This window comes from Neophocaena asiaeorientalis, unplaced genomic scaffold (assembly GCF_003031525.2).
Source record: "Neophocaena asiaeorientalis asiaeorientalis breed wild unplaced genomic scaffold, Neophocaena_asiaeorientalis_V1.1 scaffold249, whole genome shotgun sequence".
In the NCBI taxonomy this organism is placed as follows: Eukaryota; Metazoa; Chordata; class Mammalia; order Artiodactyla; family Phocoenidae; genus Neophocaena; species Neophocaena asiaeorientalis.
The window spans coordinates 4443590-4471315 of NW_020172625.1; the positions used below are offsets into that span (position 1 = coordinate 4443590).

The 27726-nt window shown below is 43.0% G+C and overlaps 1 protein-coding gene across 1 annotated transcript in view; it reads right to left on the minus strand.

Moving 5' to 3' along the window:
* PCSK5 (proprotein convertase subtilisin/kexin type 5) overlaps positions 1 to 27726 on the minus strand; it is a 442496-nt gene that overhangs the window by 35977 nt on the left and 378793 nt on the right. The window contains exons 25-29 of the mRNA XM_024738976.1: positions 12318 to 12360; positions 10866 to 11002; positions 9821 to 10021; positions 2234 to 2317; positions 676 to 871 (exon numbers count right to left, since the gene is read on the minus strand). Coding sequence (XP_024594744.1) covers positions 676 to 871; positions 2234 to 2317; positions 9821 to 10021; positions 10866 to 11002; positions 12318 to 12360 — 661 coding nt within the window. The remainder of the gene's footprint in view (positions 1 to 675; positions 872 to 2233; positions 2318 to 9820; positions 10022 to 10865; positions 11003 to 12317; positions 12361 to 27726) is intronic.

Below are 27726 nucleotides of genomic sequence, written 5' to 3' on the forward strand. Positions count from 1 at the left end.
GAAAGATTGTGGGTTTCTAATGAACCGTTGGCCACTGAAATGACCCATACTAGATTTCCAAACTTTTTATTGTATGCATTCATACACCCCATATTTTCTGTCCTGCTCTTTGACATTTCTGCTGCTTGTTGCTGAAATTTTCCTGATGAACTTTTCCATTTGCTATTCCCACTTCCCATTTAGGTAAATCCTGGAGGCAGGACCATTGATAGGAAGAGTAAAGGAATTGTAAACCAGGGGACCAAGGAAGCCATGAGGAACCAATCAATAACTAGGCAGGTATTACTCTTTATTTATTATCTGTGATTCATACCTCACTTTTGACATGAAGAAGAGGTCCGTGTGTTCCACAGCCTATCACAGCCTCACTTTTGTGATGGAAAAAAAAAACAAAACCTGACAACTGTTTGATCATAAATACAAGGTAAAAAATAAACATGTTTTCATAAAGGTAAAAATCTATACATCTCATGGTCACAAAGGAGAAGCGTGCATCTGGCCTTATGGAAAGGGCTGCTGTCGCTGACAGTGATGTCAGACAGTCGAGAAGGGAGGCAGATGTAGGCGCTCTAACCAAGGAAGAGAAGAGGTCTTTGGTGAATGGGAAGGAATTGCCCCCAAAGTACTGCAGGAGAACGAACACAAGTAACAAGTGAAAGGAAGAGGAAAACTTACTCAGGGCACCTGGTGTAGCACCTGCCTTGATGGAGGAAGAGGGGGCGGTCTGGCTGCGTTTGGCACTTTTTGCAAAGATTGGCTCCAGAGCAAGAGGCACAGTCCTCTGTACAGTTCTCACAGCTGCCGCTTCTCACTGAGGGCCACATGCCTTGGGGACAGGATGGGACGCAGGTCTGAGCCAACAGATATGTGCCTAGAAACCCAGGGAAGAAGGCAGGTCAGACGGTCATTGTGTGTCTAATCGAACAGCACATGCATCCACACAGAGAACTGACGTTCCTGACAGCTTTTGTTTTTTTTTTGGCGGTACGCGGGCCTCTCACTGTTGTGGCCTCCCCCATTGTGGAGCACAGGCTCCGGACACGCAGGCTTAGCGCCCATGGCTCACGGGCCCAGCCACTCCGCGGCATGTGGGATCCTCCCGGACCGGGGCACGAACCTGCGCCCCCTGCATCGGCAGGTGGACTCTCAACCACTGCGCCACCAGGGAAGTCCCTGACAGCTTTTTTAACTGCTCCAAAGACCTGAGTATCGGGAACACTTATATCAGGATTACCAAAATATCTATTAGTGATGCTAAGTCCTCCAAGATGAGTTAAAGCTCTAGGAAGGAAATTGACAACAGGCTTGTTTCTTTGACTTTCCTTGATACTGCTACGGGTCACCATGGGGCTTCCCATTGCCCAGGTGGTGCATCTATTGAGACCTTTGTCTTAAGAACTTTGTCTATTAAGACCTTCCTGGTGTGAGGCAGTTACACACGCACATCTTGATGGAGTCTATTCTGCTTCCCAAAGCCTATCCTGTTAGGACACTAACATAGTAGCAACCCTTCCACCCAACTCCACCTTTAATGGACAGTCCATCAATTTTTGTGTGTTGACTTCTGTATACTGTAGGAGTAGGATCATGGCGTACCTCTCATTTTAAGTTCTGTTGTTTTTGTGTCTCATCTCACTATTAACATTGCACATTTCAACATAATGATCACTTTAACAGTGATTCTTAAATTCTTAATTCCTAACGTACCATGTTAATAAACTGTCCCCCTAATTCAGGGAACTTATTTCTGATGTGTTTTTACAGATGATGAAGCAATTAGTTTGCTGAGCTGTTATGTTGTGCTTTTTTTTTTTCCTCCCCTAAATTCAGTACCAAAAGTGAAGAAAAATAGCAGGTAGACTCTCTGTCCCCACCTAGATTCTCCACCTTAATTCTCTTGTTTCAGCTAATGCACTTTAAAATAACAATGGAACCTCTAGAAAGGTCAGGCACCAGAGACCCTAACAAACTCTGTGGCCAAATCAATCACTAACTTCATCGTGCTTTTGGAAAAGAAACATTTCTTTTCTTTTATGTTCTGGTCCCTTGAAAGCCAGTTTTTATTATAGGTCAGTGTTTAGGTCCCTGTGTTTCTCCAGCATAGCTACTGTGATAGCAACATGTGATGGGACTAGTTCAAGTCCTGCAAACCCCTTACACAGAGATGCTGATGTACATGAGTTACGGCAAATTGGCTTTGCCACTGCTTCCTTCTGTCGCATGCAACACTTACCTTTTGGACATGAAGTGCACAGGGTTGCAGATCCATGGCAGGTTTTGCAAGAAGAATGACAAGGCTGGTATCTTCCCGAGAGGTCTGTGTAGGGAAAGAAACAAGAAGTCTGTCTCTTTTGAACAGGCTTAGAGCCCTGCAGTGTTGGGAAAGATCTCATAGGTAATCTCATTTCCCTTTTCACCCCAAATAGCATCCCTTCAGGTTGACATTGGCTAAATCTTTGCACCACCCACTGCCTACCATGTGGACTTCATTTATTTTATTTTTTTCTTACTCTGTCATTGATAATTGATTATCAAGACTTTCTTTGCAGACTATCCTAGTAAGACAGGGTAGCCTTAAATACTAAGGGGATATTTGAATTAACAAATTTTACTTCTTTCATATTTAAAAAACGTGTTGGGTAAGGGAATGTGTGGTTGTGTGTACGCATGCAGGAGTTTTTGCGTCAAAAGTAATCACTTATTTCCCCAGGATTCTTAGATGACCACTTCTCTTCACTCCAAGATGATAACTGAGAATTCACTGTGCTTTTTTGATGTTGTTCTTTGGAACCAGATTTCACAGTTGGTCAATGTTTGGGTCTCTGTGTTCTTCAGAGTAGCCACTGTGGGATGCAGCCTAAATTGGTCTCCTCTTAAATTTGTCCCCAATGTTAAACATCAATATAGCAGAGGCACCCGAGAGCTTTCTGGCTGGTCAGGTGGTGGGCAGGCCATTCCAGGTTAATATGCCATTAAGCTGGGAAACATGCGAGCTGTTTCCCCTCTCTTCCGGCATGACCATTTGCTGGGCAGGCTTTTCCAGGAAGGCAGCAACTCCACTGGGCAGTTGTGCAGACATACATAACAGCCTCAATAACATCACCCAATCAATATACATAGAGATCTTGACTAAATTTCAGTAATTGCCTAGGAATCAGCATGACTCACACGGGGGAAAATTAGAAAAAGAAGTTCTAGCTCAGAATGTGTCATATGAATGACCCTGAAGTTCAGTTAATTGTTATTGTTGGCATCTTACCATTCCCCTTCCCTCCCTCCCCTCCCTCCCTCCCTTCCTCCCTTCTTTCCTTCCTTCCTTCCTTCCTTCCTATTCTCTTGCCTTTCATTTCCTTCCTTCTCCTCCCAAGAGTCAGTCTCTAGTCACACCTGCCTTCATATCCCAGCTGTGCTGCTTCCGGTAGGGTAACCATGGATACAGTAACTAAACTCTCAGAGTCCTAATTTCCACGTCTCTAAAATGAGAGCAAATGATTCTTCCCTTACAGGACTCCTGTGAAGCCAGAGTGAGTTAACATGTCAAGCATGCATGGAGTGGCTCAGTAAATGGTGGATCCTCTTTCTTCCTTTCTCCTCTCTCCCGATTTCCTCATTTGTTACCATTCCACCCCAACTCTCAGGCTTCTGTTTTATTTCCCATTCTCTTTCGTTCCATACTTGGAGTGGCACCAGGAGGCATTGCTTGGTTTCTCTGATGGCCCTCATGGTTAATAAACTGAGGAGCCTTGCTACAGAGAAAACTAGGTAGGTAGGTAGGAAGGTAGATAGCTGTGGATACATGGATATAAATGACTGTCGGTCCTGCCATGCTGCGTGGCAGCTGCTTCCTAGTTTGGAGAGAAAATTTTGTACTGGTTTTCCAGTAGACCACTGACTGATGTACTCTCCCTGGGGGATTTGTTAGGAGTTCAGTTAGCCAGTGCAGAGCAATGCTAGTCCCAAGATTTTCACGAAAGTGATGATGATGAATGTGTTCGCTGACCTTATTGGGGTAATCACTTTGCAGCGAACACATATATCAAATCATGTTACACACGGTAAACCTACACAATATTGTATGTCAATTATATCTCATTTAAGCTGGGGGAAAAAAGATGCTTACTTTCTGAGAGCAGTTATTCAAAGAATAATAACAAAATAATATTCATTACATCTTGAGCGCCTGGAAATTCGTTATTATATATCAAGGCCATGGGTTGATTTTGTTTTGACTTTTATCATTTTTATGCTAAAATGTTATATTCAAAAAGATAAACGTTTTCATTAATTTTATCATATTTAAATATATATAATGTATATATTTACACATATACATGCATTTGTAATTACACATACGTATCTCACATTCTGGCAGTTGGATATTTTACTCCAATATACTTGGTATAAAATTCTGTAATGTCCCCATTCCTCCACTAGAGGGTACTCTGCACACACAGTTAGCAATCAGGCTTCAGCAAATGGATAAAGTCATCTCCAGCCAGAGCTCTTCTATCACGAAAGATTAGAGACTTAATGTCAACAAGTAAAATTTGACCTTGATCATGGTTTCTCTTTTTGCTACTCCAGAAATTCTAGACTGAACAAGACCTCCGCCACCTCAAAAAAAAAGATCACCTTGACCAAGAAAATGTAGTGTCCATCCTTCAAAAATGACTATAACTCAATCCTATAAAACAGGGGTTCTTATTTAAAATTTTTAAAATCAAATAAGCAATACATGGTTCAAAATGCAGAAAAGGCACATACCGTGAAGTCTCTCCCCTCTCTCCCCATCCCCCTCCAACCTTCTTATACAAACTTTATCTGTTCACAATGTTTATCATGTTGCCTTTTTTTTTTTTTTTTTTTTTATAACTCAGTATTCTGGAGACCATTCTTTATCAGTACATAAAGAACCTCCTCATTCTTTTTGATAGCTCCATAGTATTCCATTGTGTGGATGTGTCACGCTTCATTTTTCTACTCTTATTGGTAGCCGTTTAGTTTTTTCCAATCTTTGCTATTTCAAACAAGGCTGCAGTGACTGGGAAGGCAAATGGTGCTTTTCTTAAAGATTTGCAAGGACAGAAGCTTTTCTTGATAGCCTCTCCCAAGCATAAGCACTTAGCACCTCAGGAATGTCCTTGTATGTTCTAGAAGTCTCCAATGATGAGATTCCTCCCAGTCTTTCCCTTTGGGTGCCCGCTTATATTTTGTGTTGTGTTTTCCTCCTCTCTCTGTTTCTCTCACGACTTCTGCATGCCTGCTTGTTCCTCACTGCCCGGCTTCTCGGGTTGGTTTCTACATCACAGAGACTCTCCTCATATTTGATTGTCTTCTCCTCCCTATTTCCCTGTTACCTCTTTTGATTTGAAACTTCCACCTTCGTCGCTCCTGCAGCGGGCTCTTCACCAAAGATGGGCTTGCAGTGGGCACAGGTTCTTTTTTTATTAAAAAAAATAAAGTGTTTTATTTTTTTAATGCAAACAAGATAAAGAAGAACATAAAGTTTGCCCATGATCTTACCACCCAGAAATGTCTACTGTGTATACTTCGGCATATAGATTTCCCATCTTTATAGTGAATGTGTGAGTATCATTACATACGTGCATATATATGTAATCATTTACATCTTCTGCATATATAATACCAACCCTACATTTTTCATTTAATATTATACATCTTATAGGCATTTTCTCTTGCCATGAAGATTCTTTGTAAACATTTTTAATGGTTTGTGTATTTGCATGAACCATAATTTCCTTAATTTTTTTCTCGTTACATTTTTAGATTGCTCTCTCCTTTTTTTTGTTATCATAAATAAAACTGCTGTTATCATCTTTGTACACATTCTTGGTTAAGTCAGGACTCAACTTGGCTATTAGGCATCCCAACTGACCATCATTTGCCCTTCTTTCTGGGACTATTTTTCCCAGACCTGTATTACTCCTTAGGCCCCCAAATTGCTTTCTTTCATGAGCTCAAGGAGGCAGTTTTGAAAGTGAACTAGTGTTTCATGGGTTAAACCTGGATTAGGTTAAAGGGTTAGAGAATAGATTAACTTTTATTGCATCATATGTGCTGGAGGCTTTATATGTATTCTTTCATTCAGTTCTCCAAAGGACCTTGTATGAGGCCGTTTCATGTTCTCATTTTATAGGTGAGGAAACTGAGGCTCGGAGAGGATGAATATCTTGCTCCAGATTATGGAGATAGTAAAGAACAGAGCCAGGATTTGAATTCAGGTATGCCGAATTCTAAAGCCTACGTTCACTAGAGAGATGTTTTAGTAATTCACTTTAATTTAAAATAGTTTGGTAGAGGTCAAAGCAGTGATGTACTGGTAACATGGCTCTTTGGAACACGAAACAACAACAAAAACTTGAGTCATCCTGTTTACCAATTGCTGTGGTGTAAATATTCCCACCATAGCTGATTTTAAGTTGCAATGGTTTAATGGTCCACTCATAAAATTCCTGGATGTTTAATACTCAGTGTAAGGAGATACATGTGGCTCCTTCATACCACTAGGCCAAAAGTTTACTTAGCGACCCAGAAACATGTATTTTCTGCACTCTGAGTTGTGATTGGTTAATTAAGTAAAAATCATGTTCTCATTTGTAAGTTAAGTGAAGCAACTGTACACATCTACAAAGTCCTTCTAAAAAAACCAGATTCTCATGGTTTCTTTAAAATTCTCTAAAGTTCAGTTACTATGAAGCAACATATCTCCCCACTACTGAGAATTTTTTTTCACACATGAGTGGCTTCCAGTGTTTGTAACTGACTCTGGGATTTCAGTCTTTCTCAGAGCATAGGAATTAAGATCGAAAGACAGGCTAGTGATAAATTGTTAGGATGTGGTCAAAGATAAAAAGTTAATTTACCATGTCTGTGCTTTGTAGATTAGACTACCCATCAGAATATGTAATTAGAGCCTGCTACAAACATGGTTTTAATGAGGGAAATAGGTGGGTAGGGGAAATGTGCAGGAATTATTCCGAAGACTTTCCAGCACTACCAGGGAGAAAACCACTTAAGAAAACCCAAATGATTTAACAGTAATAGGGTACACTGTTTCCATTCCCAACAATGGTTTCAGGAAACCAGCTGAAGCCACCATCTTCTTTCAAAGCCCGTGGCCTGCCACCCCTGAACATTTTCACCAACGGACATTGGCCTAAGTAATCTTCACAATATATTAGTTAGTGACCGGGACAGGGAATCTGGGGATGATCTATACTTTTTTTTTTTTTTTTTTTTTTTTTTTTTTTTTGCTGTACGCGGGCCTCTCACTGTTGTGGCCTCTCCCTCCGGACGCGCAGGCTCAGCGGCCATGGCTCACGGGCCCAGCCACTCCGTGGCATGTGGGATCTTCCTGGACTGGGGCACGAACCCATGTCCCCTGCATCGGCAGGTGGACTCCCAACCACTGCGCCACCAGGGAAGCCCGATCTATACTTTTGTGCAGTGACTTTTAGGTGGCAGGAGGAATCTCTGGAGATTACTTGGTTTTGGCTGGAGGATTTGTCAGCTGTGGTATGAGGTATAGGAAAATCTCCATCCTTGGACCAGGATAGGAGGCATTCCCAGGCTCAGCTGGTAATTGACAAAGGGTGATGACCTGTCAACCTCACCACTCTCATGAGTAGCCACCTTATTAAAAGAGGAGTTCAGTGGACTCTAGTTGGATTTTTATTTCAAGGGCATTTCCCCAACACATGGTGACATAGACAGTGGGCGTGGTCACAGTCTTCAGATGCAAGCACAAGCTTATTGTTTCCACTGGCAGTCGTGTGGGTGAAGAAATGGGCTAAAGTTTGTCCCATCTTCTCTGTCCTACCTGGATCTGAATCTGTGTTTAAAACAACAGAAACAACGCAACACTTCGCTGGTACCACCTAGGTAGCTCCATTCTCTCATAAACACTCTGATTTGTCTGGGCTCCCTCTGAGTTGACCCAGGATGACTGCAATCTGCTTTCCATCATCTGAGAGGTGCGGTTAATTAGTGCTTGTTCTCTGGAACCCTCTGCTCTCCTATTACAACCTCAGCCCTGTTTTTTAAGGAAACGAAGTCAGGAGAAAAATGTAGGCATTGGCTCAAATACTCTCAGGGCCTTGTGAAGTACATTTCTCATTTACTGTCCATTTCAGTGGTACCTAAACTATGCTGGGGAAGCTGAGCTCTGGTCTTACCTGGCTCAGCTAAGTTTTTCTCATTGTTCAGAGTCTGCATGTCTTATTTCCCAGGTCACAGATATGGGAAAGTGCAGCCATGTCATTGAGTTTGTTGCTTTTGTCCAGCCATGAGAAATATTCTCATCTGCTTCCTGAATCCCTTAGTACTAAATCCCCAAGTGGACTAATTCCTTCCTCTCTTCAAAAACATTACGTTTTGGTAGTAGAACACGCAGAGGGGTAGGTGTGATGCTTCGACAAAGGGGGGCGGGGGCAATCTGACCTGATTTCTGCTTGCGAAGTGCGTAGCCCAGTTGAAAGGGACGTGTAATCATTTGGGGAATCAATCTGCTCTGACTCTTGGCTCCCTGAACCTTTTCATCATCTGGACGCCAGATAAAATACAGATGTTCTGAGCTAGAAACACACCACCAGACTATTTTTCTCTTGGCTTGCACCGCCTCTTAAATGCCTGAATGCCAGACAAACTCGTTTTCAGCATTTTGGTTCAGCTTTAATTCACGGAAGATATCCCTGTCTGGAGTGAATGATTTTCTTCCTAGCTGTGTCTCTGAAATCGGCCAGTGTTCTCCGTGGCCTTTGGCTGCTGGGTTTGTGATGGTCTCCGAGCTGCTCTTCCTTTAAGTCACATATGCGACACTGTCGAAGTAGACAGCAGCTGTGGACATCCTTCCTCTGAAACCCAGCAAGAGGCTTTTCTCTTGCCCCAGATCTATCCTTCCCTCCAGCTCTTAGAAAAATCATCCCAAGCAGACCTGCTTTCAGCCGCTGTTGCTTCTGCACTGGAATGACCTTTTTAAACAAATCCTCGCCTCGAAATCAAAACGGAGAGCATCTCTTGTTTTCATGAACGTCTCTGCATAGAATGTGAGTCAGATTTTTCCAGCAGGAGGAGGATTTTGTTTTTTAACCACCTCAGACATGGAGAGGTCACTGCAAGGTTGTCATACCTTGCCAGGAAGCCTGTGACCAAGGCTTTAGGGTCTGGAGGCCAATTCTGAAGACTCAGGTGGGAATGAATACATACAGGCCTTTACTGTTAGATTCCAAGCTCCCACACTTTTCCTCCCTCCCGCTCCTTCTCAAGCTCCCCACTTTCCCCATCTGCAACTAGAGGGGCAACTTTTAAAAGGTAAGCTTGAATGATGGCAAGTTCTAATAATCCAGCCAGAAAGATCAGTCATTTCAGCTGAAGTTCCCATAATTTAGAGTGATCCTTCCTTGTCTAACTGGACAAGCTATCCCACTGGTAGTTTTCTTTTATCTCTTTTCTAATAAAGAGATAAGTGAATGTGATAGAAGCTATTCTGAAATCTTTGAGAAAATGGTAGTCATTTCTCTCTCTGACGCTCTTTACGTGCTCTGCGGTCTACTCCACCCAGGTGGAAACTCAAATGGTCAGATCACTCATCAGTGGCCCTTTGGGTTTTCCCTCCTCGCCAAATGCCAGCCATAGCCTCTTATCCTCTCCCGCAATGAGCATCACAGGGGCTCTGGGACTCCAGGCTTTTCTTTTACTGGAAACCTTCATCTCTTGGGTATCCCGAAAGCAGGGGTTTGGGGGTGGGGGGGCGGCAGAGGAGTCAGCTAGACACCTGCAATCTCTCTTGGGAGGTCCGTACCATTCCAGAATCTGCCTTCCACCTGGGTCTGGGCCAGATGCACACATGTCCCATGCAGCAGCTGCAACCCTTCTCCGCAGCTGCTACACTGGTTGCGGCCAACACCGGTGCAGGTTTTGCAGGCTCGGTGGCAGGGCTCACATTCTCCCATCTCTGGGTCACCGTAGAAGCCAGGGCCACAGTTCCTCACGCAACTGCCGCCTACATGAGAACACAGAATGGAGGCATGAAGCGCAACCCTGGCTGGCTGAGCCTGGTGCTCTACGCAGGGCCAAGTTCTAAACAGGCCGAAGGGAGGCTGAGGAACATTTTTTAGTTTTTAAAGAAACCATGATGGCATCTGCTTATTTCAACCAAGAATCGTGTCTTAATAAATCCAACGCTTTAAGTCCTCTGAAAGAGGACTGAAAATTAAAGTTGGCTATCAGCTCAGAGGGTTAGGAGCATAGAATAAAAGCTTTCATGTCGTCAAGGCCTTGAAAGACTGCAAATAAAATGATCTCTACATACAGAATCTCTGAAGGTCGCTGTGGGCTGTCTGCGCCACTCTCTCTCCCACAAACATTCAAGAACCTGAACTATTCTCTTCAACTGGAAGGCTCACAGTATTTATCTTTCCTAACTATTCATTTCCATCAAAGTCAATGAATTGACCAAAATCGAAGACAAAAGATCTTATTTAACTTTTACAGTGCAAGGAATATATAACGCGGATGAAGTGTCAAGGAAGGAGTTACGTTCTAAATATTCCAGGTGACTTCAACTCCAAAGCATTTCTCTTCAGCACCTCTCCCTCCCCTCCATTCACTCTCCTTTCCATCAGCTTAGAGACACTTGAGATTAATTACTGAAATAGGAGCTGTGCTTCAATAATAAAAGCAGAAAGAAAGAGTCCTGGCTAATGTTTATTTTCAAACAAAATTAAAATTCCTCCTTGGACAAGAGGCACAGGAGGACTCTAGAACTGATCAGGGGAGCTCTCGCATTTCTGGGTGGAGCCCTGGAGCCTTGCTGTCACTTTGCACAATGCCGTTTTTGAGCTTACCCAAGAGGAAGAAGCCCTCTTCACACCAGTAGCATTCATACTGGTCGCAGTTGCCACAGTTGGCATCACATGCTTTGCATTCAGATTCTTCCCTGTAGGTCTTCTCAGGACAGGTTTTATAACACTGGTGTTTGAACCTGGGGGGAGAAGATGGAGTTTCTTCCATGAGCTGTGTTGACATATTTCTCTTTACCACCATAATTTAATCTCCTTGTATGTATCTACACATCATTTCTTTTGAAGTTATAGTCTTTTTTTAAAAAAATTAATTAATTAAATAATTAATTAATTTTTGGCTGCATTGGGTCTTCGTTTCTGCCCGTGGGCTTTCTCTAGTTGCGGCGAGCGGGGGCCACTCTTCACCGTGGTGCGCGGGCCTCTCACTGTAGTGGCCTCTCTCGTTGCGGAGCACAGGCTCCGGACGCGCAGGCTCAGTAGTTGTGGCTCACGGGCCCAGTTGCTCCGCGGCATGTGGGATCTTCCCGGACCGGGGCACGAATCCGCGTCCCCCGCATCGGCAGGTGGACCCTCAACCACTGCGCCACCAGGGAAGCCCGAGACATACCATCTTTGATTTGTAGATTTTTAACAGAGAACTTTGGGGGTGATGGTTATCTGCATTTCACTTAACCTAGTGGTCCGTGTCTCTCATTACTCATGGGAGAATTAAGAACTAACGAAACGGACTTCCCTGGTGGCGCAGTGGTTAAGAATCCCCCTGCCAATGCAGGGGACACGGGTTTGAGCCCTGGTCCGGGAAGATCCCACATGCTGTGGAACAACTAACACCATGCACCACAACTACTGAGCCTGCGCTCTAGAGCCCACGAGCCACAACTACTGAGCCTGCGTGCCACAACTACTGAGCCCGAGAGCTCAGAGCCCATGCTCCACAACAAGAGAAGCCACTGCTATGAGAAGCCCGCACACCGCACCGAAGAGTAGCCCCCACTCGCTGCAACTAGAGAAAGCCCATGCGCATCAACAAAGACCCAACGCAGCCAAAAGTAAATAAATAAATAAAAATAATAATAAAAAAAAGACCTAACGAAACACCTGGCTTCATCCTGGACTGTCTGACTCCCTTTAAGGACGAGGTCTCCGTGCAGACATTTGGAAACAGCTTGCTTGGGGTCAGGTATATTATTAAAGTCTGTCCATAAACAGCAAGGTCTGAATCTTGGTAGCCCATGGCAAGATTCCTAGACACCAGTGTCAGGCTGGGTGACTTCCAGGACCAAGAAAGAGAGGACCTCCTTTCAAGGCAAGAAAACAGCTGCACTCTTATTGCTAAATGCAAGAATTGTTCATTAATAGCCTGACAGGGGAGAGTTGCTTCAGGCTGCTGGGTCTCTTTGCTTTAATCACTGGATTTAGGATTAAGTCAGTAATGCTTAAACTGCAGAAAGAGTTAGTGTCATGAAAAAAAAAAACCAAAAACACCAGACTTACATGTAATACCCCATAGTGCATGATGTGCAGGTTCCTGGATCGTCTGGAAAAGAATTATAATAATAAAAATTCAACATCATCAAGAGTTCATCATTTGAAAAACCAAAAGCTTTGGAAAAGTTGTGGCTTGAGACAAATACTTGTGGGATAGTTTCATGAAATATACTGTCAAGAAATGATATTTGAATAGATTGTACCATTTTTAATTAGTAACAAGACGTACGCTAGGATTTATCTCTCTCAAAGCTAGTAAGATAAGAGCTCTCATAAAAACTTGGCCCTGACTTTCAAGGAGGAATAAGCCCAAGCTATGGGGTCTTCAAATTGCTGATCAAGAATGACCTACGGGAAGAAACTCCTGGCCACTACCGAGGTAAAGGCGTCAAGCACGTCCACACACACATTTGGAAGGGGCTGCAAGCTTCCAACCACGCGTGGTGGGTTTTTCATGAGTTACTCCAAATGCCTGCCAATGTGAGGGAGTGTCGTTTGGGAAGCTCCTTTGAAATCTGGACAATTATTTTTTTCCAATACAGTATCCACTTTGTGTTCTGCACTTCACCACCCTCTTAAAGAAACAGTCCTGCTCTCATTAAATACAATGATTCAATGTGTCCCTGTTGGCTCAGAGAAGGACTCTTTCCTACAGCTTTCAGGGGATTTAATGAGACAGAAAGGACACTGAGAATCACTGACTCAGTCTATTTCCCTCCCTCCTGTCCCTCCCTGAAAGATGCCAACTCCCAGATCCAATTATTAAGACAATTCTGTGACTTCCTCTGGCCTATACTCCAGTTCTGCTCTTTTCATTCTAAAAGGAGACGGAAAACAATTGCTCCTTTGGAAACATTCCTCTGGGTATATGAGGATTTATGTCACCTTTAACTTTATTTAAACTAAATAAGATTATGTCCTTTGAACTTTGTGCCTTGTTTTCCTTCCTAATCTATTCTAGGCTTTACTCTGGTTTTCAAGAAGTCTGCCCCTTGGTGGTAGAGTCAGCCTCACCCACATCTTTTTGTTTGTTTGTTTGTTTTTTTTGCGGTACGCAGGCCTCTCACCGTTGTGGCCTCTCCCATTGCGGAGCACAGGCTCTGGAAGCGCGGGCCCAGCCGCTCCGCGGCATGTGGGATCCTCCCGGACTGGGGCACGAACCCGTGTCCCCTGCATCGGCAGGCGGACTCTCAACCACTGCGCCACCAGGGAAGCCCCTCACCCGCATCTTTAGTCATACTTTCATCTTTGGTCGTCCTCCTCGAGGTGCCGCAAGACGATACCACTGTGTCTCACACATACTACGACTAATGCATGTGCCAAAGTTATAGTGGGGAATTTCTAGAAGAGGTTCTGCCATGTAAGCAGGGATCCTTAGAACCTTCTGGAAATAGCCTAGTGATGATATAGGCTGGCCTGGGAACTGGGCTACCTGTTTCTAATTCGAAGTTTTAACCCTGGCTTACCTGTCTCGTGAACTCGCGTAAGCGTCACGCTACTTTCTGGGTGCTGATTTCTGCAGGTTGGATAATACGGTTGCTAAGCTCCCCGAAAGTCTAAGATTCTGAAGCTGAGTCTTGGAGGAGTTGGCAAACTATGGCCCACTCGGGGACCAAATCCAGTCAGGCCCCTTTTGTTTGCATATTGTGTATGAATGCTTTCATGTTATAGCATCGGAGTGGTTGCAATAGAGTTAGAAAGTATTTACTATCTAGTATTTATTTACTTTACAGAAGATATGTGCCGGCCCTTGGCTGAAGCACTGGTGGCTCATGACTGTCATGTTCGCTTCTGTTAGATAACGCAGGTGTAAAATTATCTTAATAGCTGGTTCCAGAGTTCCTTTAAAGGAGAGAACTGTCTGTATTTAGGAAAATATCTTGCTAAGCTACTTGGGATAGAAGTTTAATCAGAAGGATTAAACAAGAGTCAAGACAACCAAGGAGATAGCCAGGCCCTTCTGCAGGAGGCCATGGTTTGCTCATGGGAGGGAAATGGTTTTTATGTCTGGGTCGACGTGGTTTGCTATGGGGTGACTAGAGCAGGACAGTGAAATGAATCACAAACCGGGGAAATTAAATGGAATCAGGAATCTGAATTTAGAGGTGCCATGAGAAGGAAAACCCACTGGAATTCTTAGAATTCTTGGGGGAGGGCTTTACGCTTCTACAGTCCATTTATTGGGGATCTGAATCCATCTTAAGGGGGTGCAAAGGTCCCAATGAATGCTAGTGGTTATACTGGGTAAGTTTTTTTCCTGCTCCTAGTCTGTGCTTGCATCTATAGTCTTTTCAGTTCTGCTCCTAAATAAGTTGCCACTACTCGGCTTGCATTTGGGCAGCTGTCCTGTTCCCTGCCTGTCCCTGATGAACATATTTGACAGTTTTGCTGATTTGGCAAGGGTTGGGGAAATTCTAATCCTGTTCTCTAATGTTCTGACCATCCCTCCCATCTAGGAACTTAATGAGTTTGCTCTCTGCTCCCTTAAGCAGGTCAGTGATGAAAATGTGAAACAGAACCAAGCCTCAGAAATGTGCATACCAATGTAATCTCCAGTCCAGGGACTTTTCCAGCCCAGTTGCACAGTGAATTTGGTACCTTTACAACAGTTTGCATAAATGAATAAGGCATAGAACGGGACCTCTGTCTTATAACAGCTCATGAATGCCCACTAGTCTTTCTCATTATTAACAGTTCTAAAGCATTAAGAGTTATTTAGAAATATTTTTCTACCGCAGAAGATCCACAAGTCAAACATAAGCTAAATGGATTTAGCTTGACCACTGAGAGGCAGCTGCTGTGGGATTAAGGAAAGGTAACAATTCCAAACCTAGAAATTGACTCTAAGTCAAGTTGGCATTTGGTTGGTAAGGAGGGCTTAAGGAGGAAGGTGAATTTTCCTGACTTCTAATATGTGTGTGTGTGTTGTGGTGAGGAGTGAAGGGGTGGTGTTTGAAGAGTGTAAACGAGCTAGAATTGTTAACTGTCTTGGAAGCTTTACCCAAAGCAGTGTATTTAAATAGCTCTGGTTATTTGATCTTGTCAAACTTTGAGCTGAGAGAGCATATTTTGAGGAGGGATGGGGCAAGTTCAGACAGAATTCAGAGAGAGAGAGAGACTTCCACTTTTAGAAAAAAGCCTTCAGAAGCAGCCACTGGCTTTCAGCTGCTCACATCCCAGCTAACGAGAACGTGCGAGCAGATGCCTTGCCAAGATGGGGATACAGCCTTCATTTCTTGAGAAAATTTGTTTTATTGTCTCATTTTTATGGGGTGGGGTGAGTAGGACTACAGCGTCCACTCTGTCTGGACAGAGCTACGTGATTCTCTGTGTCACCTTTCCACTGTTTCCTTGGAGACCAGCAGGGCTGGAACTCACCACAAATGCACTGTCCTCATGGAGACATTGACTCCTGCTGTCAGTGTCACCTTCAGTGGTCAACTTACGTTCTCTGACGTTTTATTTTGTTCTCAGTAATACCTGTAGCCTTCACCATCGAATAGGGGTGGATTAGGACCACAGTAGGAGTTCTGTACGTCTTACTTACAAACTATATTGGAAAAGGGATATTTTAAACCTGAGATGGAACTGAACATTTAAAAATGTCCAGAGAAAACAATTTATTTTTATGGTTTACATAAACTTTGAGTCACGTAAATAAAAATACATACAAGCTAAAATGACTCTAATTTGCTTTCTCTAAATTTTTGTTTCTTATTGTTTCTTTTTCGTTTGAGGGAGACAGAAGAAACTCGGTGTCTCAAGACTAGCCTTTTATCGTATAATATCTAGATATGCCAGAATTAGCCAAGGTTTAGATATATTGTTTAGGCAGAATTGCGTCTCTGTAAAACTGTGGGGAAAAGTTAATGTCAAGGTGCTCCTAACTTGCCTTGGGCTATTTCTCTCAAAATACATTTTTAGGCTTCTAGGACTTTGTCCATACGCCGTGCTAGCCAGGCTTCCCTCTACTACTGCCTATTGAAACCTATCTGTCCCATGTCCCATTACTGCAAAGACCTACTAGGTTACTGCCTAGAATGCTAGACTAATGGGCATGTTAAACTTGCAGTCTTGGAGGCTCCTGAGCTCTCACCTACCTCAGTCTCTTCTCAGCTGTCCTAGACTCATTAGGGTCCTTCTACCTTGGCCTCTTAGGCCACATCTGTGCCATAAAACAGCACCCACCTCATTGTAATTCAGCATACCTTAGAGGCTTGCTTTTCTCAGGTGATCTCGACTTTTTGGCTCAGTCACCTTTACAGGTCCAATCACCTATACCCTAGGCTTGACCAAACTTGGGGCTTTATTTGCCTTCCCAGTGCCTCCCACACTCAGGCAAAGCATTAGACCAAACTGATGCTCCAGCCATACTTTATAGGTTTCTAGCCCTGATAACTCTCCGAGCTCCATAATACTGCAAATCAAAAGCAGTGATCCCCATATATTTTTGAAATATGGTTTAAAAAAAAATTAGCAGGTGCCTGCAATGCATATATGTGTGTGTAAATTATTTATATGTATTGCTGCATGGATATTTTACATACATTAAAAAGGCACGCTAGGGCTTCCCTGGTGGCGCAGTGGTTAAGAATCCACCTGCCAATGCAGGGGACATGGGTTTGAGCCCTGGTCCGGGAAGATCCCACATGCCGCGGAGCAACTAAGCCCTTGCTCCACAACTACTGAATCTGCTCTCTAGAACCCGCGAGCCACAACTACTGAGCCCGTGTGCCACAACTACTGAAGCCCACGCACCTAGAGCCCGTGCTCCACAACAAGAGAAGCCACCGCAATGAGAAGCCTGCGCACCGCAGTAAAGAGTAGCTCCCGCTAACCCCAACTAGAGAAAGCCCGCGCGCAGCAATGAAGACCCAACGCAGCCCCCGCCCCCGCAAAAAAAAGGCATGCTAAAGTAGAACGTTTAAGAGAATAACCTAAGAATAATTTTGAATACAAGTTCTATATTTTTCTGCAGCCCAGTGGGTTGTCTTGCACACTTCTCTTTGAAGACCACTGACTCAGGCCACACCTAACCAAAAGCCACATCTGAGCTAATGAATTCATATGTTAAACTTCCAAGAATATGTCTTACATTTGGTTCCTTAAAGTTATAATTGAAAGGAGTGACTCTCTGATGGGTTCACTCATATGCATATATTTATATATAAGGACTCCCTGCACTTGGTTTCTGGCCCTTATTTACAGACAGACTATATAATTCTAATCAGCTTGTTCACCTAGCACTTTTGGGGTGGAGGAAAAATTGAAAATATAGACATGAATGAACATGTTTGAGTGATAGGGCTAGATTCTACTTTCTCCACCTTTCCACCACCCACTATAGCTTTAGTACATAAATTTATTCCCAGAACAAACTTTCTAGATGAAAATAACCAATACTTACGGCCCTGCAAAAGACAACCTAAAAGTTCATCTATTGGGAATAGGTTAAAAAAAATCTGGTACATTTGTACAAGATGGGCTAGTACACAGCCATTAAAATTTTGTTTCTCAGGAGTGTTTAAAGATATGAAAACATTTTCAAGATAGGCTAGGGAAAAAAGGATGATAATCCATATCTAGATACATGTGTAACCTATCTATCTATCTACCTGTATAGATACAACTTTATCAAAAATCAGAAGAAAAAGCTAAAATGTTAATAGTAGTTATGTGTGATTTATTTCATTTATGTGTCTGTGTATGTTTCCATATTTTCCTAATGTGTGTTATGGAATTAATTAGAATCAAAGATGCTATTAAGGGAAGAAAGAAAGTGCTCAGGTTACGAGTTCTAGGGGTCATTTGGGCCACGTGTTCGGAAACACTCTCCTTCCACAGATGTCCCCCAAGGGAGCTGGCCTTTTGGTTCTGCTCTTCATTTTCTGTCCCTTTCCTGCCTACTTCTGTTTTCTCATCTTTCCATTTTGTTTCTCAGCATTCCCTAACTCTACATCCCTGGGACAAGACTGACGTTCTTCCATGGGGTGTGGTTAGAACAGCGGCAGATGTTTGCATAAACTCCTTTTAAAAAAATTTACTTTTAATATGAATTGTTTTTCTGATAGGATTCTGTAAAGGAGGCAGATGACTAGGAAATGGGGTTGTTCTTGGCTCTGCCTCTGACTCCCTAAGTGGGCTAGGGCTGTCACTTGGGCCAACCGTTCTTAAACCACCCTTTATGAGCACCTGCAGCCTTGTTGGAGCATCAGCAGAATGTCCACCCCCTTCTGAGATGCACTACTGCTCCCTTTGAGGAGAGAGACAGCATTACAAGCAGCCAGTACTTAAACTGTTTAGGGAGATAATTAAGCACATTGTCAATCATGCATATTATCCCAGAGTAAATGTGTACTTAGTTACTGCACAGTGCTGTACAAATTTGTAGGCGAGTCATGGAAATTCTTCAATCTACCCAAGGAAAATGAACTGGGTTAAGAGATTTATATGCCCAAAGAATGCAACTAATTATGAGCCTAGCACTAGAAAGTACATAATCCAAACATGCTTTGCACTTAAAATTGCTTCAAAGAGGGAACACTCAAATATGAAATGGACCCTTTGACAGCTTTGCCAAAGCAGAAGATTTTTCTGGAAGGTTCAGTGGTGCTGGGATACAAAGTATTTGGTTAGGGGGACTGTTGATGGTTTTCAGTCATTTTGTCCTCAATAGTGTCCAAGGACAATGAATAAATATTTGAATTGGCAGTAATGCTAATAGTGCAGCTGACAGTGGGGCACAACACACTGGAGGGACACAGTAGTAGAAGAGACATGAATAAATAATCTAAATCATTGGCTACAAATGTTGGCTGAAGAAGGCTCAGTTCTCTGAGCCTTAGTCTTTACCAAGTCTCCTGAATCCAACAATGGAATAGCATAACAGGCAAGCTGCTTATGGATTTTCATCCTTCTCTAAATCAACTAGCCGGTAGAAGTGATGGCTGAATATACACAGCTGAGTTCCTATGAGGATTGCTCACTACAGCTGTATGTTCATTCACTTATTCATTCGTTCTGGAGCTTACATTTTAGGGGGAAAACAGACAATAAAAGAAAAAGCAGATGATTATTAGAATGTAAATATCAATCTTCAATGAATGTATGAACATGGCTGGTTCATACATTCATGGAAGTCTAAAATGCAGACTCCATGAAGACAGTGTGTTTTATTTTATTTTTCTGTACCTTAATACCAACAGTATTGCCTGGCACATAGCAGATGCTCCAGAAATAGGCATTGAATGAAGAAGGAAGACATAAATAAGTATACACATTCAGATAAAGGGTTAGAAGTGATGAGACTCGAGTGGAGAAGGGAAGTGTTAGATTGGCTAGTTGGGAGAGAGCCTTTCAAGAATTGACATTTGAATAGAGATTGGAATGGTAACAAGGAGTTAGTCATGTGAAGTTCTGAGGGCAGAGTGTTCCAGACAGAGGCTAAGAAAGCTTGATCTGTTCAGGGAACGTCAAGAAGGTCAGTGGGGCTAAAGGGAATAAGGAGAAGGGGATAGAGTCAGGATATGAGGCCAGGTTCAAGGGCAGGATCAGATCAAATATGGTCTTCTAGGCCAAGGTAAGAGTTTTGCATTCTAATCTAAGAGTAATGGGAAGCCATGAGAAGCTGTATTAGAAAATAACTTATTTTACTGTAAACATGGTTACCTTTATTAAATCATGCAAAACCACGATTCCATGTAACATGTTTGAGAAACACCCTTTTAAGGAATATACTAGAGGGAAAATGATTAGAGATAAACTAAGACTGTGGCTGCAGTCATGAAGGAAAATAGATTTCGGGACTTCTCTGGTGGTCCAGTGGTTAGGACTCCGCACTTCCACTGCAGGGGGCATGAGTTGGATCCCTGGTGGGGGAATTAAGATCCTGCTTGCTGTGCAGTGTGGCCAAAAGCAGCAGATTTGAGAGAAATTAAAAAGATAGAAGAATAGATGATAAAATGTGAGAGGTAGGGGGGCAGGATGATTCCCTGACTCTGGCTTGAGCACCTGGGTGGATGGAAAAGGAGGAGAACTTGGCAGTGAAATGACTTAGGAGCAATAAACACATACTTAATGGAAAGCAGTCCATACACTGCTTTTTGTATTATAAGGAGTAGATGCAGAAAAGAAAGGCAATCTTTGCTCTCAAGGAGTTTGCAATTTGGTAAGGGGACAGCAATTAACAAAGCTAATTAAAGAAGACATCATGATGTGGCAAAATGTAAGATAGAGGAAAAAACCTTTGATCTAGAGCACTGCAGAAATATTTGTTTAGGGCCAGAGAGAAACCCAGTTATGATTCTTCTCTCTTCCCCCCTTAATTAGGCTTTTATCTCTCTTTTTAAATGGAGAAATTCAGAGCATTCTTATTATAGTTAGGGTTGCCAGATAAAATACAAGACTGAAATGGGAACCCAAGGACTACAGTTTCAGTGTAAGGATGAATTAAAAATAAACTTGCCAGGAGAAGAGGACAGAAAAAAAATCATCCTGGTCTTAGCCTTGGATAGATTAAAATATCAACAGCAAACCTCCTCTGAGAATTTGTAACCACACACTGGATCTTACATAGAGTTTTCAATCAGATTTCATTTTATCTATGTGTTCTAAAACACCTCAAAAGGCAAACTCAATTTAAACTAGTTCCAGGTAGGTAGTATCCACAGGCAATTGGAAGAAGCAAATGCAAATCCTCTCTAGAGAAATGTAATCTTAACCCAGATCTCAAAATATTATCACATTCAAGGAGAATGGTCACAGTTTAAAAACATAAACCATAAGGAAATCAGGTGCTCTGAGTGAAAGTCAGCAGAAATAACAGACAGCAGAATCAGACCCACAGAGACTACAGATCTTGAAATTATCTGACATGGAATATAAAAATAACAAATATTTAATATTTTTAAAGAAATAAAAGAGCATCTTGAACACAGAAAAGCAACCAAACAGTTTGAAAAGAACCAAATATAACCTCTATAAGTGAGAGACAGAGACAAAAAAATTTGAATTTAAAACTCAATAGATAGGTTAAGCAGATAAGGCATAAGAGGAAGAAAACTAGTAAACTCAAAGATAGATACAAAGACTGAAAATTCAGTCCAGAGAGACAAAAAGATAGAAAACAGGAAAGAGTGATGAGAGATAATGGAGGTTGAAACAACAAGGTCTAACATATATCAAAGTTCCGAAAAGAGATAATATTGGGTTGGCCAAAAAATTCGTTCAGGTTTTTCCGTAGGATGTTATGGAAAAACCTGAAAGAAGTTTTTGGCCAACCGAACAGAATGGGAAAGAGACAATATTCACAGATAATAGAATACCTGGGAATTTGACAGAATTGTTAAAAGATACTAAGAATTAGTCCCAAGAAACAGCATAAACATATAATTATGTTTTTAATCTGCAAGAAGACCCATCATACTAAAATTGCAGAATAACCGAGAAAACGAACAGCTCTTAGACTGTGAAGAAAAATAAAGAGACTTAGTAAAGAAGAAGAAAGAAAATACTTTGAGAAGAGGATATGAAAATTTGGTGGATGAGAGCATCAGTCATTTCAGAAAGACACTAAAACAGTGGCAGAAAGTTCTTTGAAATTTTGATGAAAGACTTGGACTCATAACATATAAGATCCAGAAGGGAACTTAAGCTCAAGGCCCAGCTTATATGTCCTAAGAGTATGAAGCATTTTTGTTCATTTCTTTTGAGTCCTCTAGTTCTTCCAAAAGCATGAGTCTTTTTTTTCTGAGCTTCCAGTTAAATTTTTATTGATGCTGCCACTCTTATTCAGTTGGGATATTGTGAATTATTAATGACCTGCTGTAGTCAGGGAATATATCTTACTTATCTCTGCAACCCTAGAGCTTAGCGATATGCCCAGCATTAATTCATTCCTTCTACAAATATGTTTTGAGTTCTACTATATGCTAGGGCTACAATGATGACTAATTCCTGTACAATATGGAGCTCAGCGTCTAGGGGGCAATGCAGCAAGTAAAAAGGTATTGTAATGAGTGCTGTGTGATCAGTGTTACTAACGGAATTGTGAATGATTTACGAAGAAGAAAATAGGGTGTATATTGGGGGGTGTTCCCTGAGGAAGTGACAGCTTAGATGAGACCTGAAAAATGAGTTTGAGGGAGGGAGGGAGAAGGAGAGAGAGAGAGAGAGAGAAAGAAAGGACCTTTATATGTGGAAAGGCCTGGAGGTAGAAAGAGTTAAATATATGGAAATAATTCCTTAAGTAAAAGGGCTCATGAGATTCTCCTTGAAGAAACTGTGGAGGGAGTGGCAAAATCTTGTTAGAATACAGCATAGATGCCCTCGCTTTAAAAACATACAGGTTTTTAAATAAAAGAATGCAAAAAGTACAAAAGTGGATTGCAAAGAATTTGAGGTAGAGTGAAGAGTAGACGTTAGGGCTCGAGGAAGCAGGAAAAGACAGGAGAGAGAAGACAGAAGAGACCAGTGGCTGGATTATGAAGAAGCTTTTACATCACACTCAGGGATACAGACTTTACCCAGAGCCGTGGGAAATCATTTTAAATTCATAGGCAGTTGTCACAACCGGGTTTAAATTTTAGAAAGTCATTTTTGCAGTATAGAGACTGGATTTTGAGAGTGAAAGAGTAGAATTAGGGAGACCAGTTAGAAGACTATTGCAGTATCCAAGTGAACTTCATGACCTGAACTAAAGTATAGTCACGGATGTGAGTCGAAGTGGGCAGAGTGAAAAATGTTTAGGAAGTAGAAATGACTGGGTGACTGGATTGAATTATGTCCCCCCAAACAATTTATTCAAGTCCTAACCCTTGGTGCCCATGAATGGGACCTTACTCGGAAATAACGAAGTTAAGATGAGGTCCTACTCAATTAGGGTGGGCCCTAAATCCAATGACTGATGTCCATATAAGAAAGCACATGAAGACAGACACACAGACACAGAAGGAAGATGGTAATGAGGCCACTGAGGCAGAGATTAGAGTCATGAAGGTGTAAGCCAGGGAAGGCAAGGATGGCGAGGAACGAGCCTCCCTCAGAGCCACCAGAAGTGAGTCACTTGTGCTGATGCCTTGAGTTTGGACTTCTGGCTTCCAGAACTGTGAGAAATACACATTTCTGTTGTTTCAAGCCCGCTCAATTTGGGGTTCTTTGTCACAGCAGCCCTCGGAAACTAATGCAGTGATATAGTGAGTGTTTAGGGGCCACCATTTTTCTCTGTGTTTCTGCCTTGCTCTTTAAAATATTGGAAAGATAGCTACCAGTCCTTCTGTCTAGTTCGCCTACTTCTTTTTAAGGGGAAGAGGAATGCTCTGTCCTGTGTGATTGGCGAGTTTGGGAGAAGGGATGCAGCATGCTTGGGATGGGAAACTTCATGAAGGCAGGAGGAGTGTTAGGAGGATCATTTTTTCGGTAGATCTAATACACATTCTCCACTTTAGCCTTATAAACAATCAAGTTGATATTTTTATCTTTTTTCTGTATGACACCCCTGCCAAAACTTAATGCTCACTTGTTTCTGAACTGTGGAGAGAGGTATTCCTAACAAAGCCCAGAGAGAGAGGGAGAAATAACGGTTTCTAGGAATTTCGGCTCGAGAGGCTGAGTGGTACTGTATTTGCAGCCATACACTGAGGAGTAGCGGTTGTTGAGGACACAGGTGGGAGGTGACAGCATGTAGAAGGTGCTTGATATATTGGCTGAACTGAAGGTGGTCCGAGCCCCTCGTTTTAAGGATGAGTAAACTGAGCCCCAAGTCTTGTCCAAGATCATAGAGAACAAATGCAGATTTGGAAACTTCTGTTTCTGTGAATTCCAAGTGATTTTTCTATTTTCTCCACTCCACCTCTCTTTAAGATTACACATCCTTGCTTAAAAATATTCCCACACTCATTCTAAAAGACCATAATATGCAGGCTTACTATGCTAATTAAGACCACTGATCCCTGACTTCCCTGGTGGCACAGTGGTTAAGAATCCACCTGCCAGTGCAGGGGACAGGGGTTCGATCCCTGGCCTGGGAAGATCCCACATGCTGCGGAGCAACTAAGTCCGTGCGCCACAACTACTGAGTCTGCACGCCTAGAGACCGTGCTCCGCAGCAAGAGAAGCCACTGCAATGAGAAGCCCACGCAATGCAACAAATAGTAGCCTCTGCTCGCAGCAACTAGAGAAAGTCCGCATGCAACACAGAAGACCCAATGCAGCCAAACATAAAAAAATAAAAAATATATATATATATATATATATATATATTTTTTATTTTTTTATGTTTGGCTGCATTGGGTCTTCTGTGTTGCATGCGGACTTTCTCTAGTTGCTGCGAGCAGAGGCTACTATTTGTTGCATTGCGTGGGCTTCTCATTGCAGTGGCTTCTCTTGCTGCGGAAAAAAAAAAGACCACTGATTTTTCTACCAGTTAGCAAAAGCCCACATCACATTGTCAGCTAAAGAATGTCTGTCCAGGCCATAGCCTTGGGACACTTCATCTGGACTTTGCACCAAGAGTTTACCCAAATCATTTAAGTCAGGGCCCTCCGCCCCGTACAGAAGGGCTCCCCGGGATATTTCATCATTGCAGTTTTCATTTCAAGACTTTGCTTGGAATCTCCAGTCAGGATACTCTGCCAAAGTTAAACTGCCTGGAGCAAAATAGAGCGATCCTTTGGATCCTTTTTTTAAATTTAATTTTTTATTTTTGGCTGCATCGGATCTTCATTGCTGTGCACAGGCTTTCTCTAGTTGCGGCGAGCAGGGGCTGCTCTTCATTGCGGTGTGCGGGCTCTAGGAGCATGGGCTTCAGTAGTTGTGGCTCGTGGGCTCAGTAGTTGTGGCTCACAGGCTCTAGAGCACAGGCTCAGTAGTTGTGGCACACAGGCTTAGTTGCTCCGCGGCATGTGGGATCTTCTCCGACCAGGGCTCGAACCCGTGTTCCCTGCGTTGGCAGGCGGATCCTTAACCACTGTGCCACCAGGGAAGCCCGATCCTTTGGATTCTGCAGTAAGTGTCTGGGGCTGCAGGAGGCAGAGGGACTGGGCATGCAGTCCCACCAAAACCCTATGCTTTAGGAGTTTGAAAATCCTTTCCTTTCATTTCCTGACTCTGCTGAGGTACATTTCACAACCTCAGCCTCCAGGGAAACTCTCCAGCTAAATACATCGTTAGAAAAAAGGGAAAACCAAGACAACATACATTGATCTCCCTTTGCTGCCTAAACAGAAACAAACTGCTGAAAAACAAATTTTATTCTCTCACAGACATATTTTCTGGTCATTACTTTTTGCCCAAACTGCTCACCTGTGTAAGCAAACTAGAACTTGCGTAAACAAGTCCTGTTATCTGGAAGCATTCTGTGTGATAGGCTCTTAAAGAAGAGAAAAAAAAAAAAAAGAGAGAGAAATAAAAGAGCCTCTTACTTTTTTTTTTTTTTTTTTTGCGGTACGCGGGCCTCTCACTGTTGTGGGAGTGTAAGAGGCTTGGGCTTCCCTGGTGGCGCAGTGGTTGAGAGTCCGCCTGCTGATGCAGGGGACGCGGGGTCGTGCCCCAGTCCGGGAAGATCCCACATGCCGCGGAGCGGCTGGGCCCGTGAGCCATGGCCGCTGAGCCTGCGCGTCCGGAGCCTGTGCTCCGCAACGGGAGAGGCCACAACAGTGAGAGGCCCGCGTACCGCAAAAAACAAACAAAAAAACCCCTACGTTTTACGGTGTTTCTTCAACAGAATGGAGTTCGCAGGAGGTACACTTGAAACTATGGCTCTAAGAACTATACAAATCCACACACATGAGCGCAGCCACTCTTGCCAGCGTGAGCTTTTCCAATAACACTCTGCATGTTATTTAGAATAAGAAGGGAATTAGTTCTCAGGTGCATAGGAACACAGTACCTGGAGCTGAGCATGTGTGTGTGTACGTGTGTGGGATGGGCTAGGCGAGAAGAAGGGAGAGACCCACTGAGCACATTCTCCAAAAGTGGTAGTCTTTCAAGATTTCTTAAATGTACTAGACTGAGGTGAGGATTATAGGAATTAGGAAAAAGCTGAAAAAATGTTAGAAGCGACACCGTGAGCACGGCACTGATTTATCTGGAGAAGGTAGTGGAAGATGAGAAACGTTTCTATGTTATTTGCTCCTCCACCTATTAATGAAGAGCACGTGTCCTGGTCTCCAGCATACGGTTAGTCTCTCCACCCCACCCCGTCACATGTTAGAACGCTGCTGTGTCTGTGGTGTGAGAGTAGGGGCTCCCCGAGCGAGAGCATGTGTGCACGTGTGTGTGTGTGTGCGCGTGCGTGTGTGTATGTGAATGCACCCACAAGCATGTATGCAGGTTTTGTGAGGATGGACAATGAATTACTAAACAAAAAGGTAATACTCTTCAAATTTCCAAGAGTCCTTTCTCCTTGTAGCCATCCCCAAAGAGAACAAAGGTTAATAAACAAATCCTAGCTGTTTTGGTGCTGCAGTAAATAAAGCGAAAAGTTGACCGTAAAAGAGAACTCAGGCTGTGGCAATACTTAATCTAAACAGTTCATGGGGAAATGAGTCCATTATCATAATTAAAAATAAAAGCTTAGCACCTGCCAACGAGGCAAGCCACCCCTGAGACGTGATGGCTTGTGGGGCCGTGCAGGGCTGGAGGTGCTGTGCTGTAGAGCCTACAATGGCCTTAACACAGGGGCTTTGTGATGACACAGAAAAGATTCCATGGAACAGCTAAATGCCCAGTCCCTACAAAGCCAAACTCTTCTTCCTAATGAATCTCATGTGACGGCTGTAACAGCATTCCAGTGGCACTTAGGTCTGAAAACAAGAGGGATTTCACAGTGTAATTAAGTCTACACAATAACACATAAAGTAGAAAGCAGACTGACATCTGCCAAACTTGAGGAGAGCTTGGCCTCACTATGAAGTGTCTTCGACTGGTTATCTCGTATGATTCTTTGGGATAATTGCTGGCTGTGTCTTCCCTTCATTTCATGTTTTATGGGCCTGATTGTTCTGTGAAAGCTCTTCTGTTTTCTTTCTGCATGGCATGGGACCACCCCAGGACTAGCTTGCAGGGTTCACTTAGAAAAGAGCTCCATTTTATAAGGCAGACCGTCTTGCAGTCAGCTGAGATTCCTCTTTCAGACACCACAGAGATTCTGTCTCCAAGGCCATTGTTCTTCCAGCCATTTCCCAGCCCTCCAGGGGCCTTCATTCATAGTGGCAGGTGATAAGCTATGTTCAAGTCACGGGTAATTCGGCATTTTTCCTTATTAGCACCTCTGAATGGAGAAACTGCGTGGAAACTGCTCATCTGTGCTGTCTCTTTTCTCTAGGCTTAGAGCTTTTGTGCTCCAGATGGGCTATGTTGTTAGTCCAAAGGGATTAAACGAACGTGCATGTACCAGTCTTTCTAATGGTCACAAATT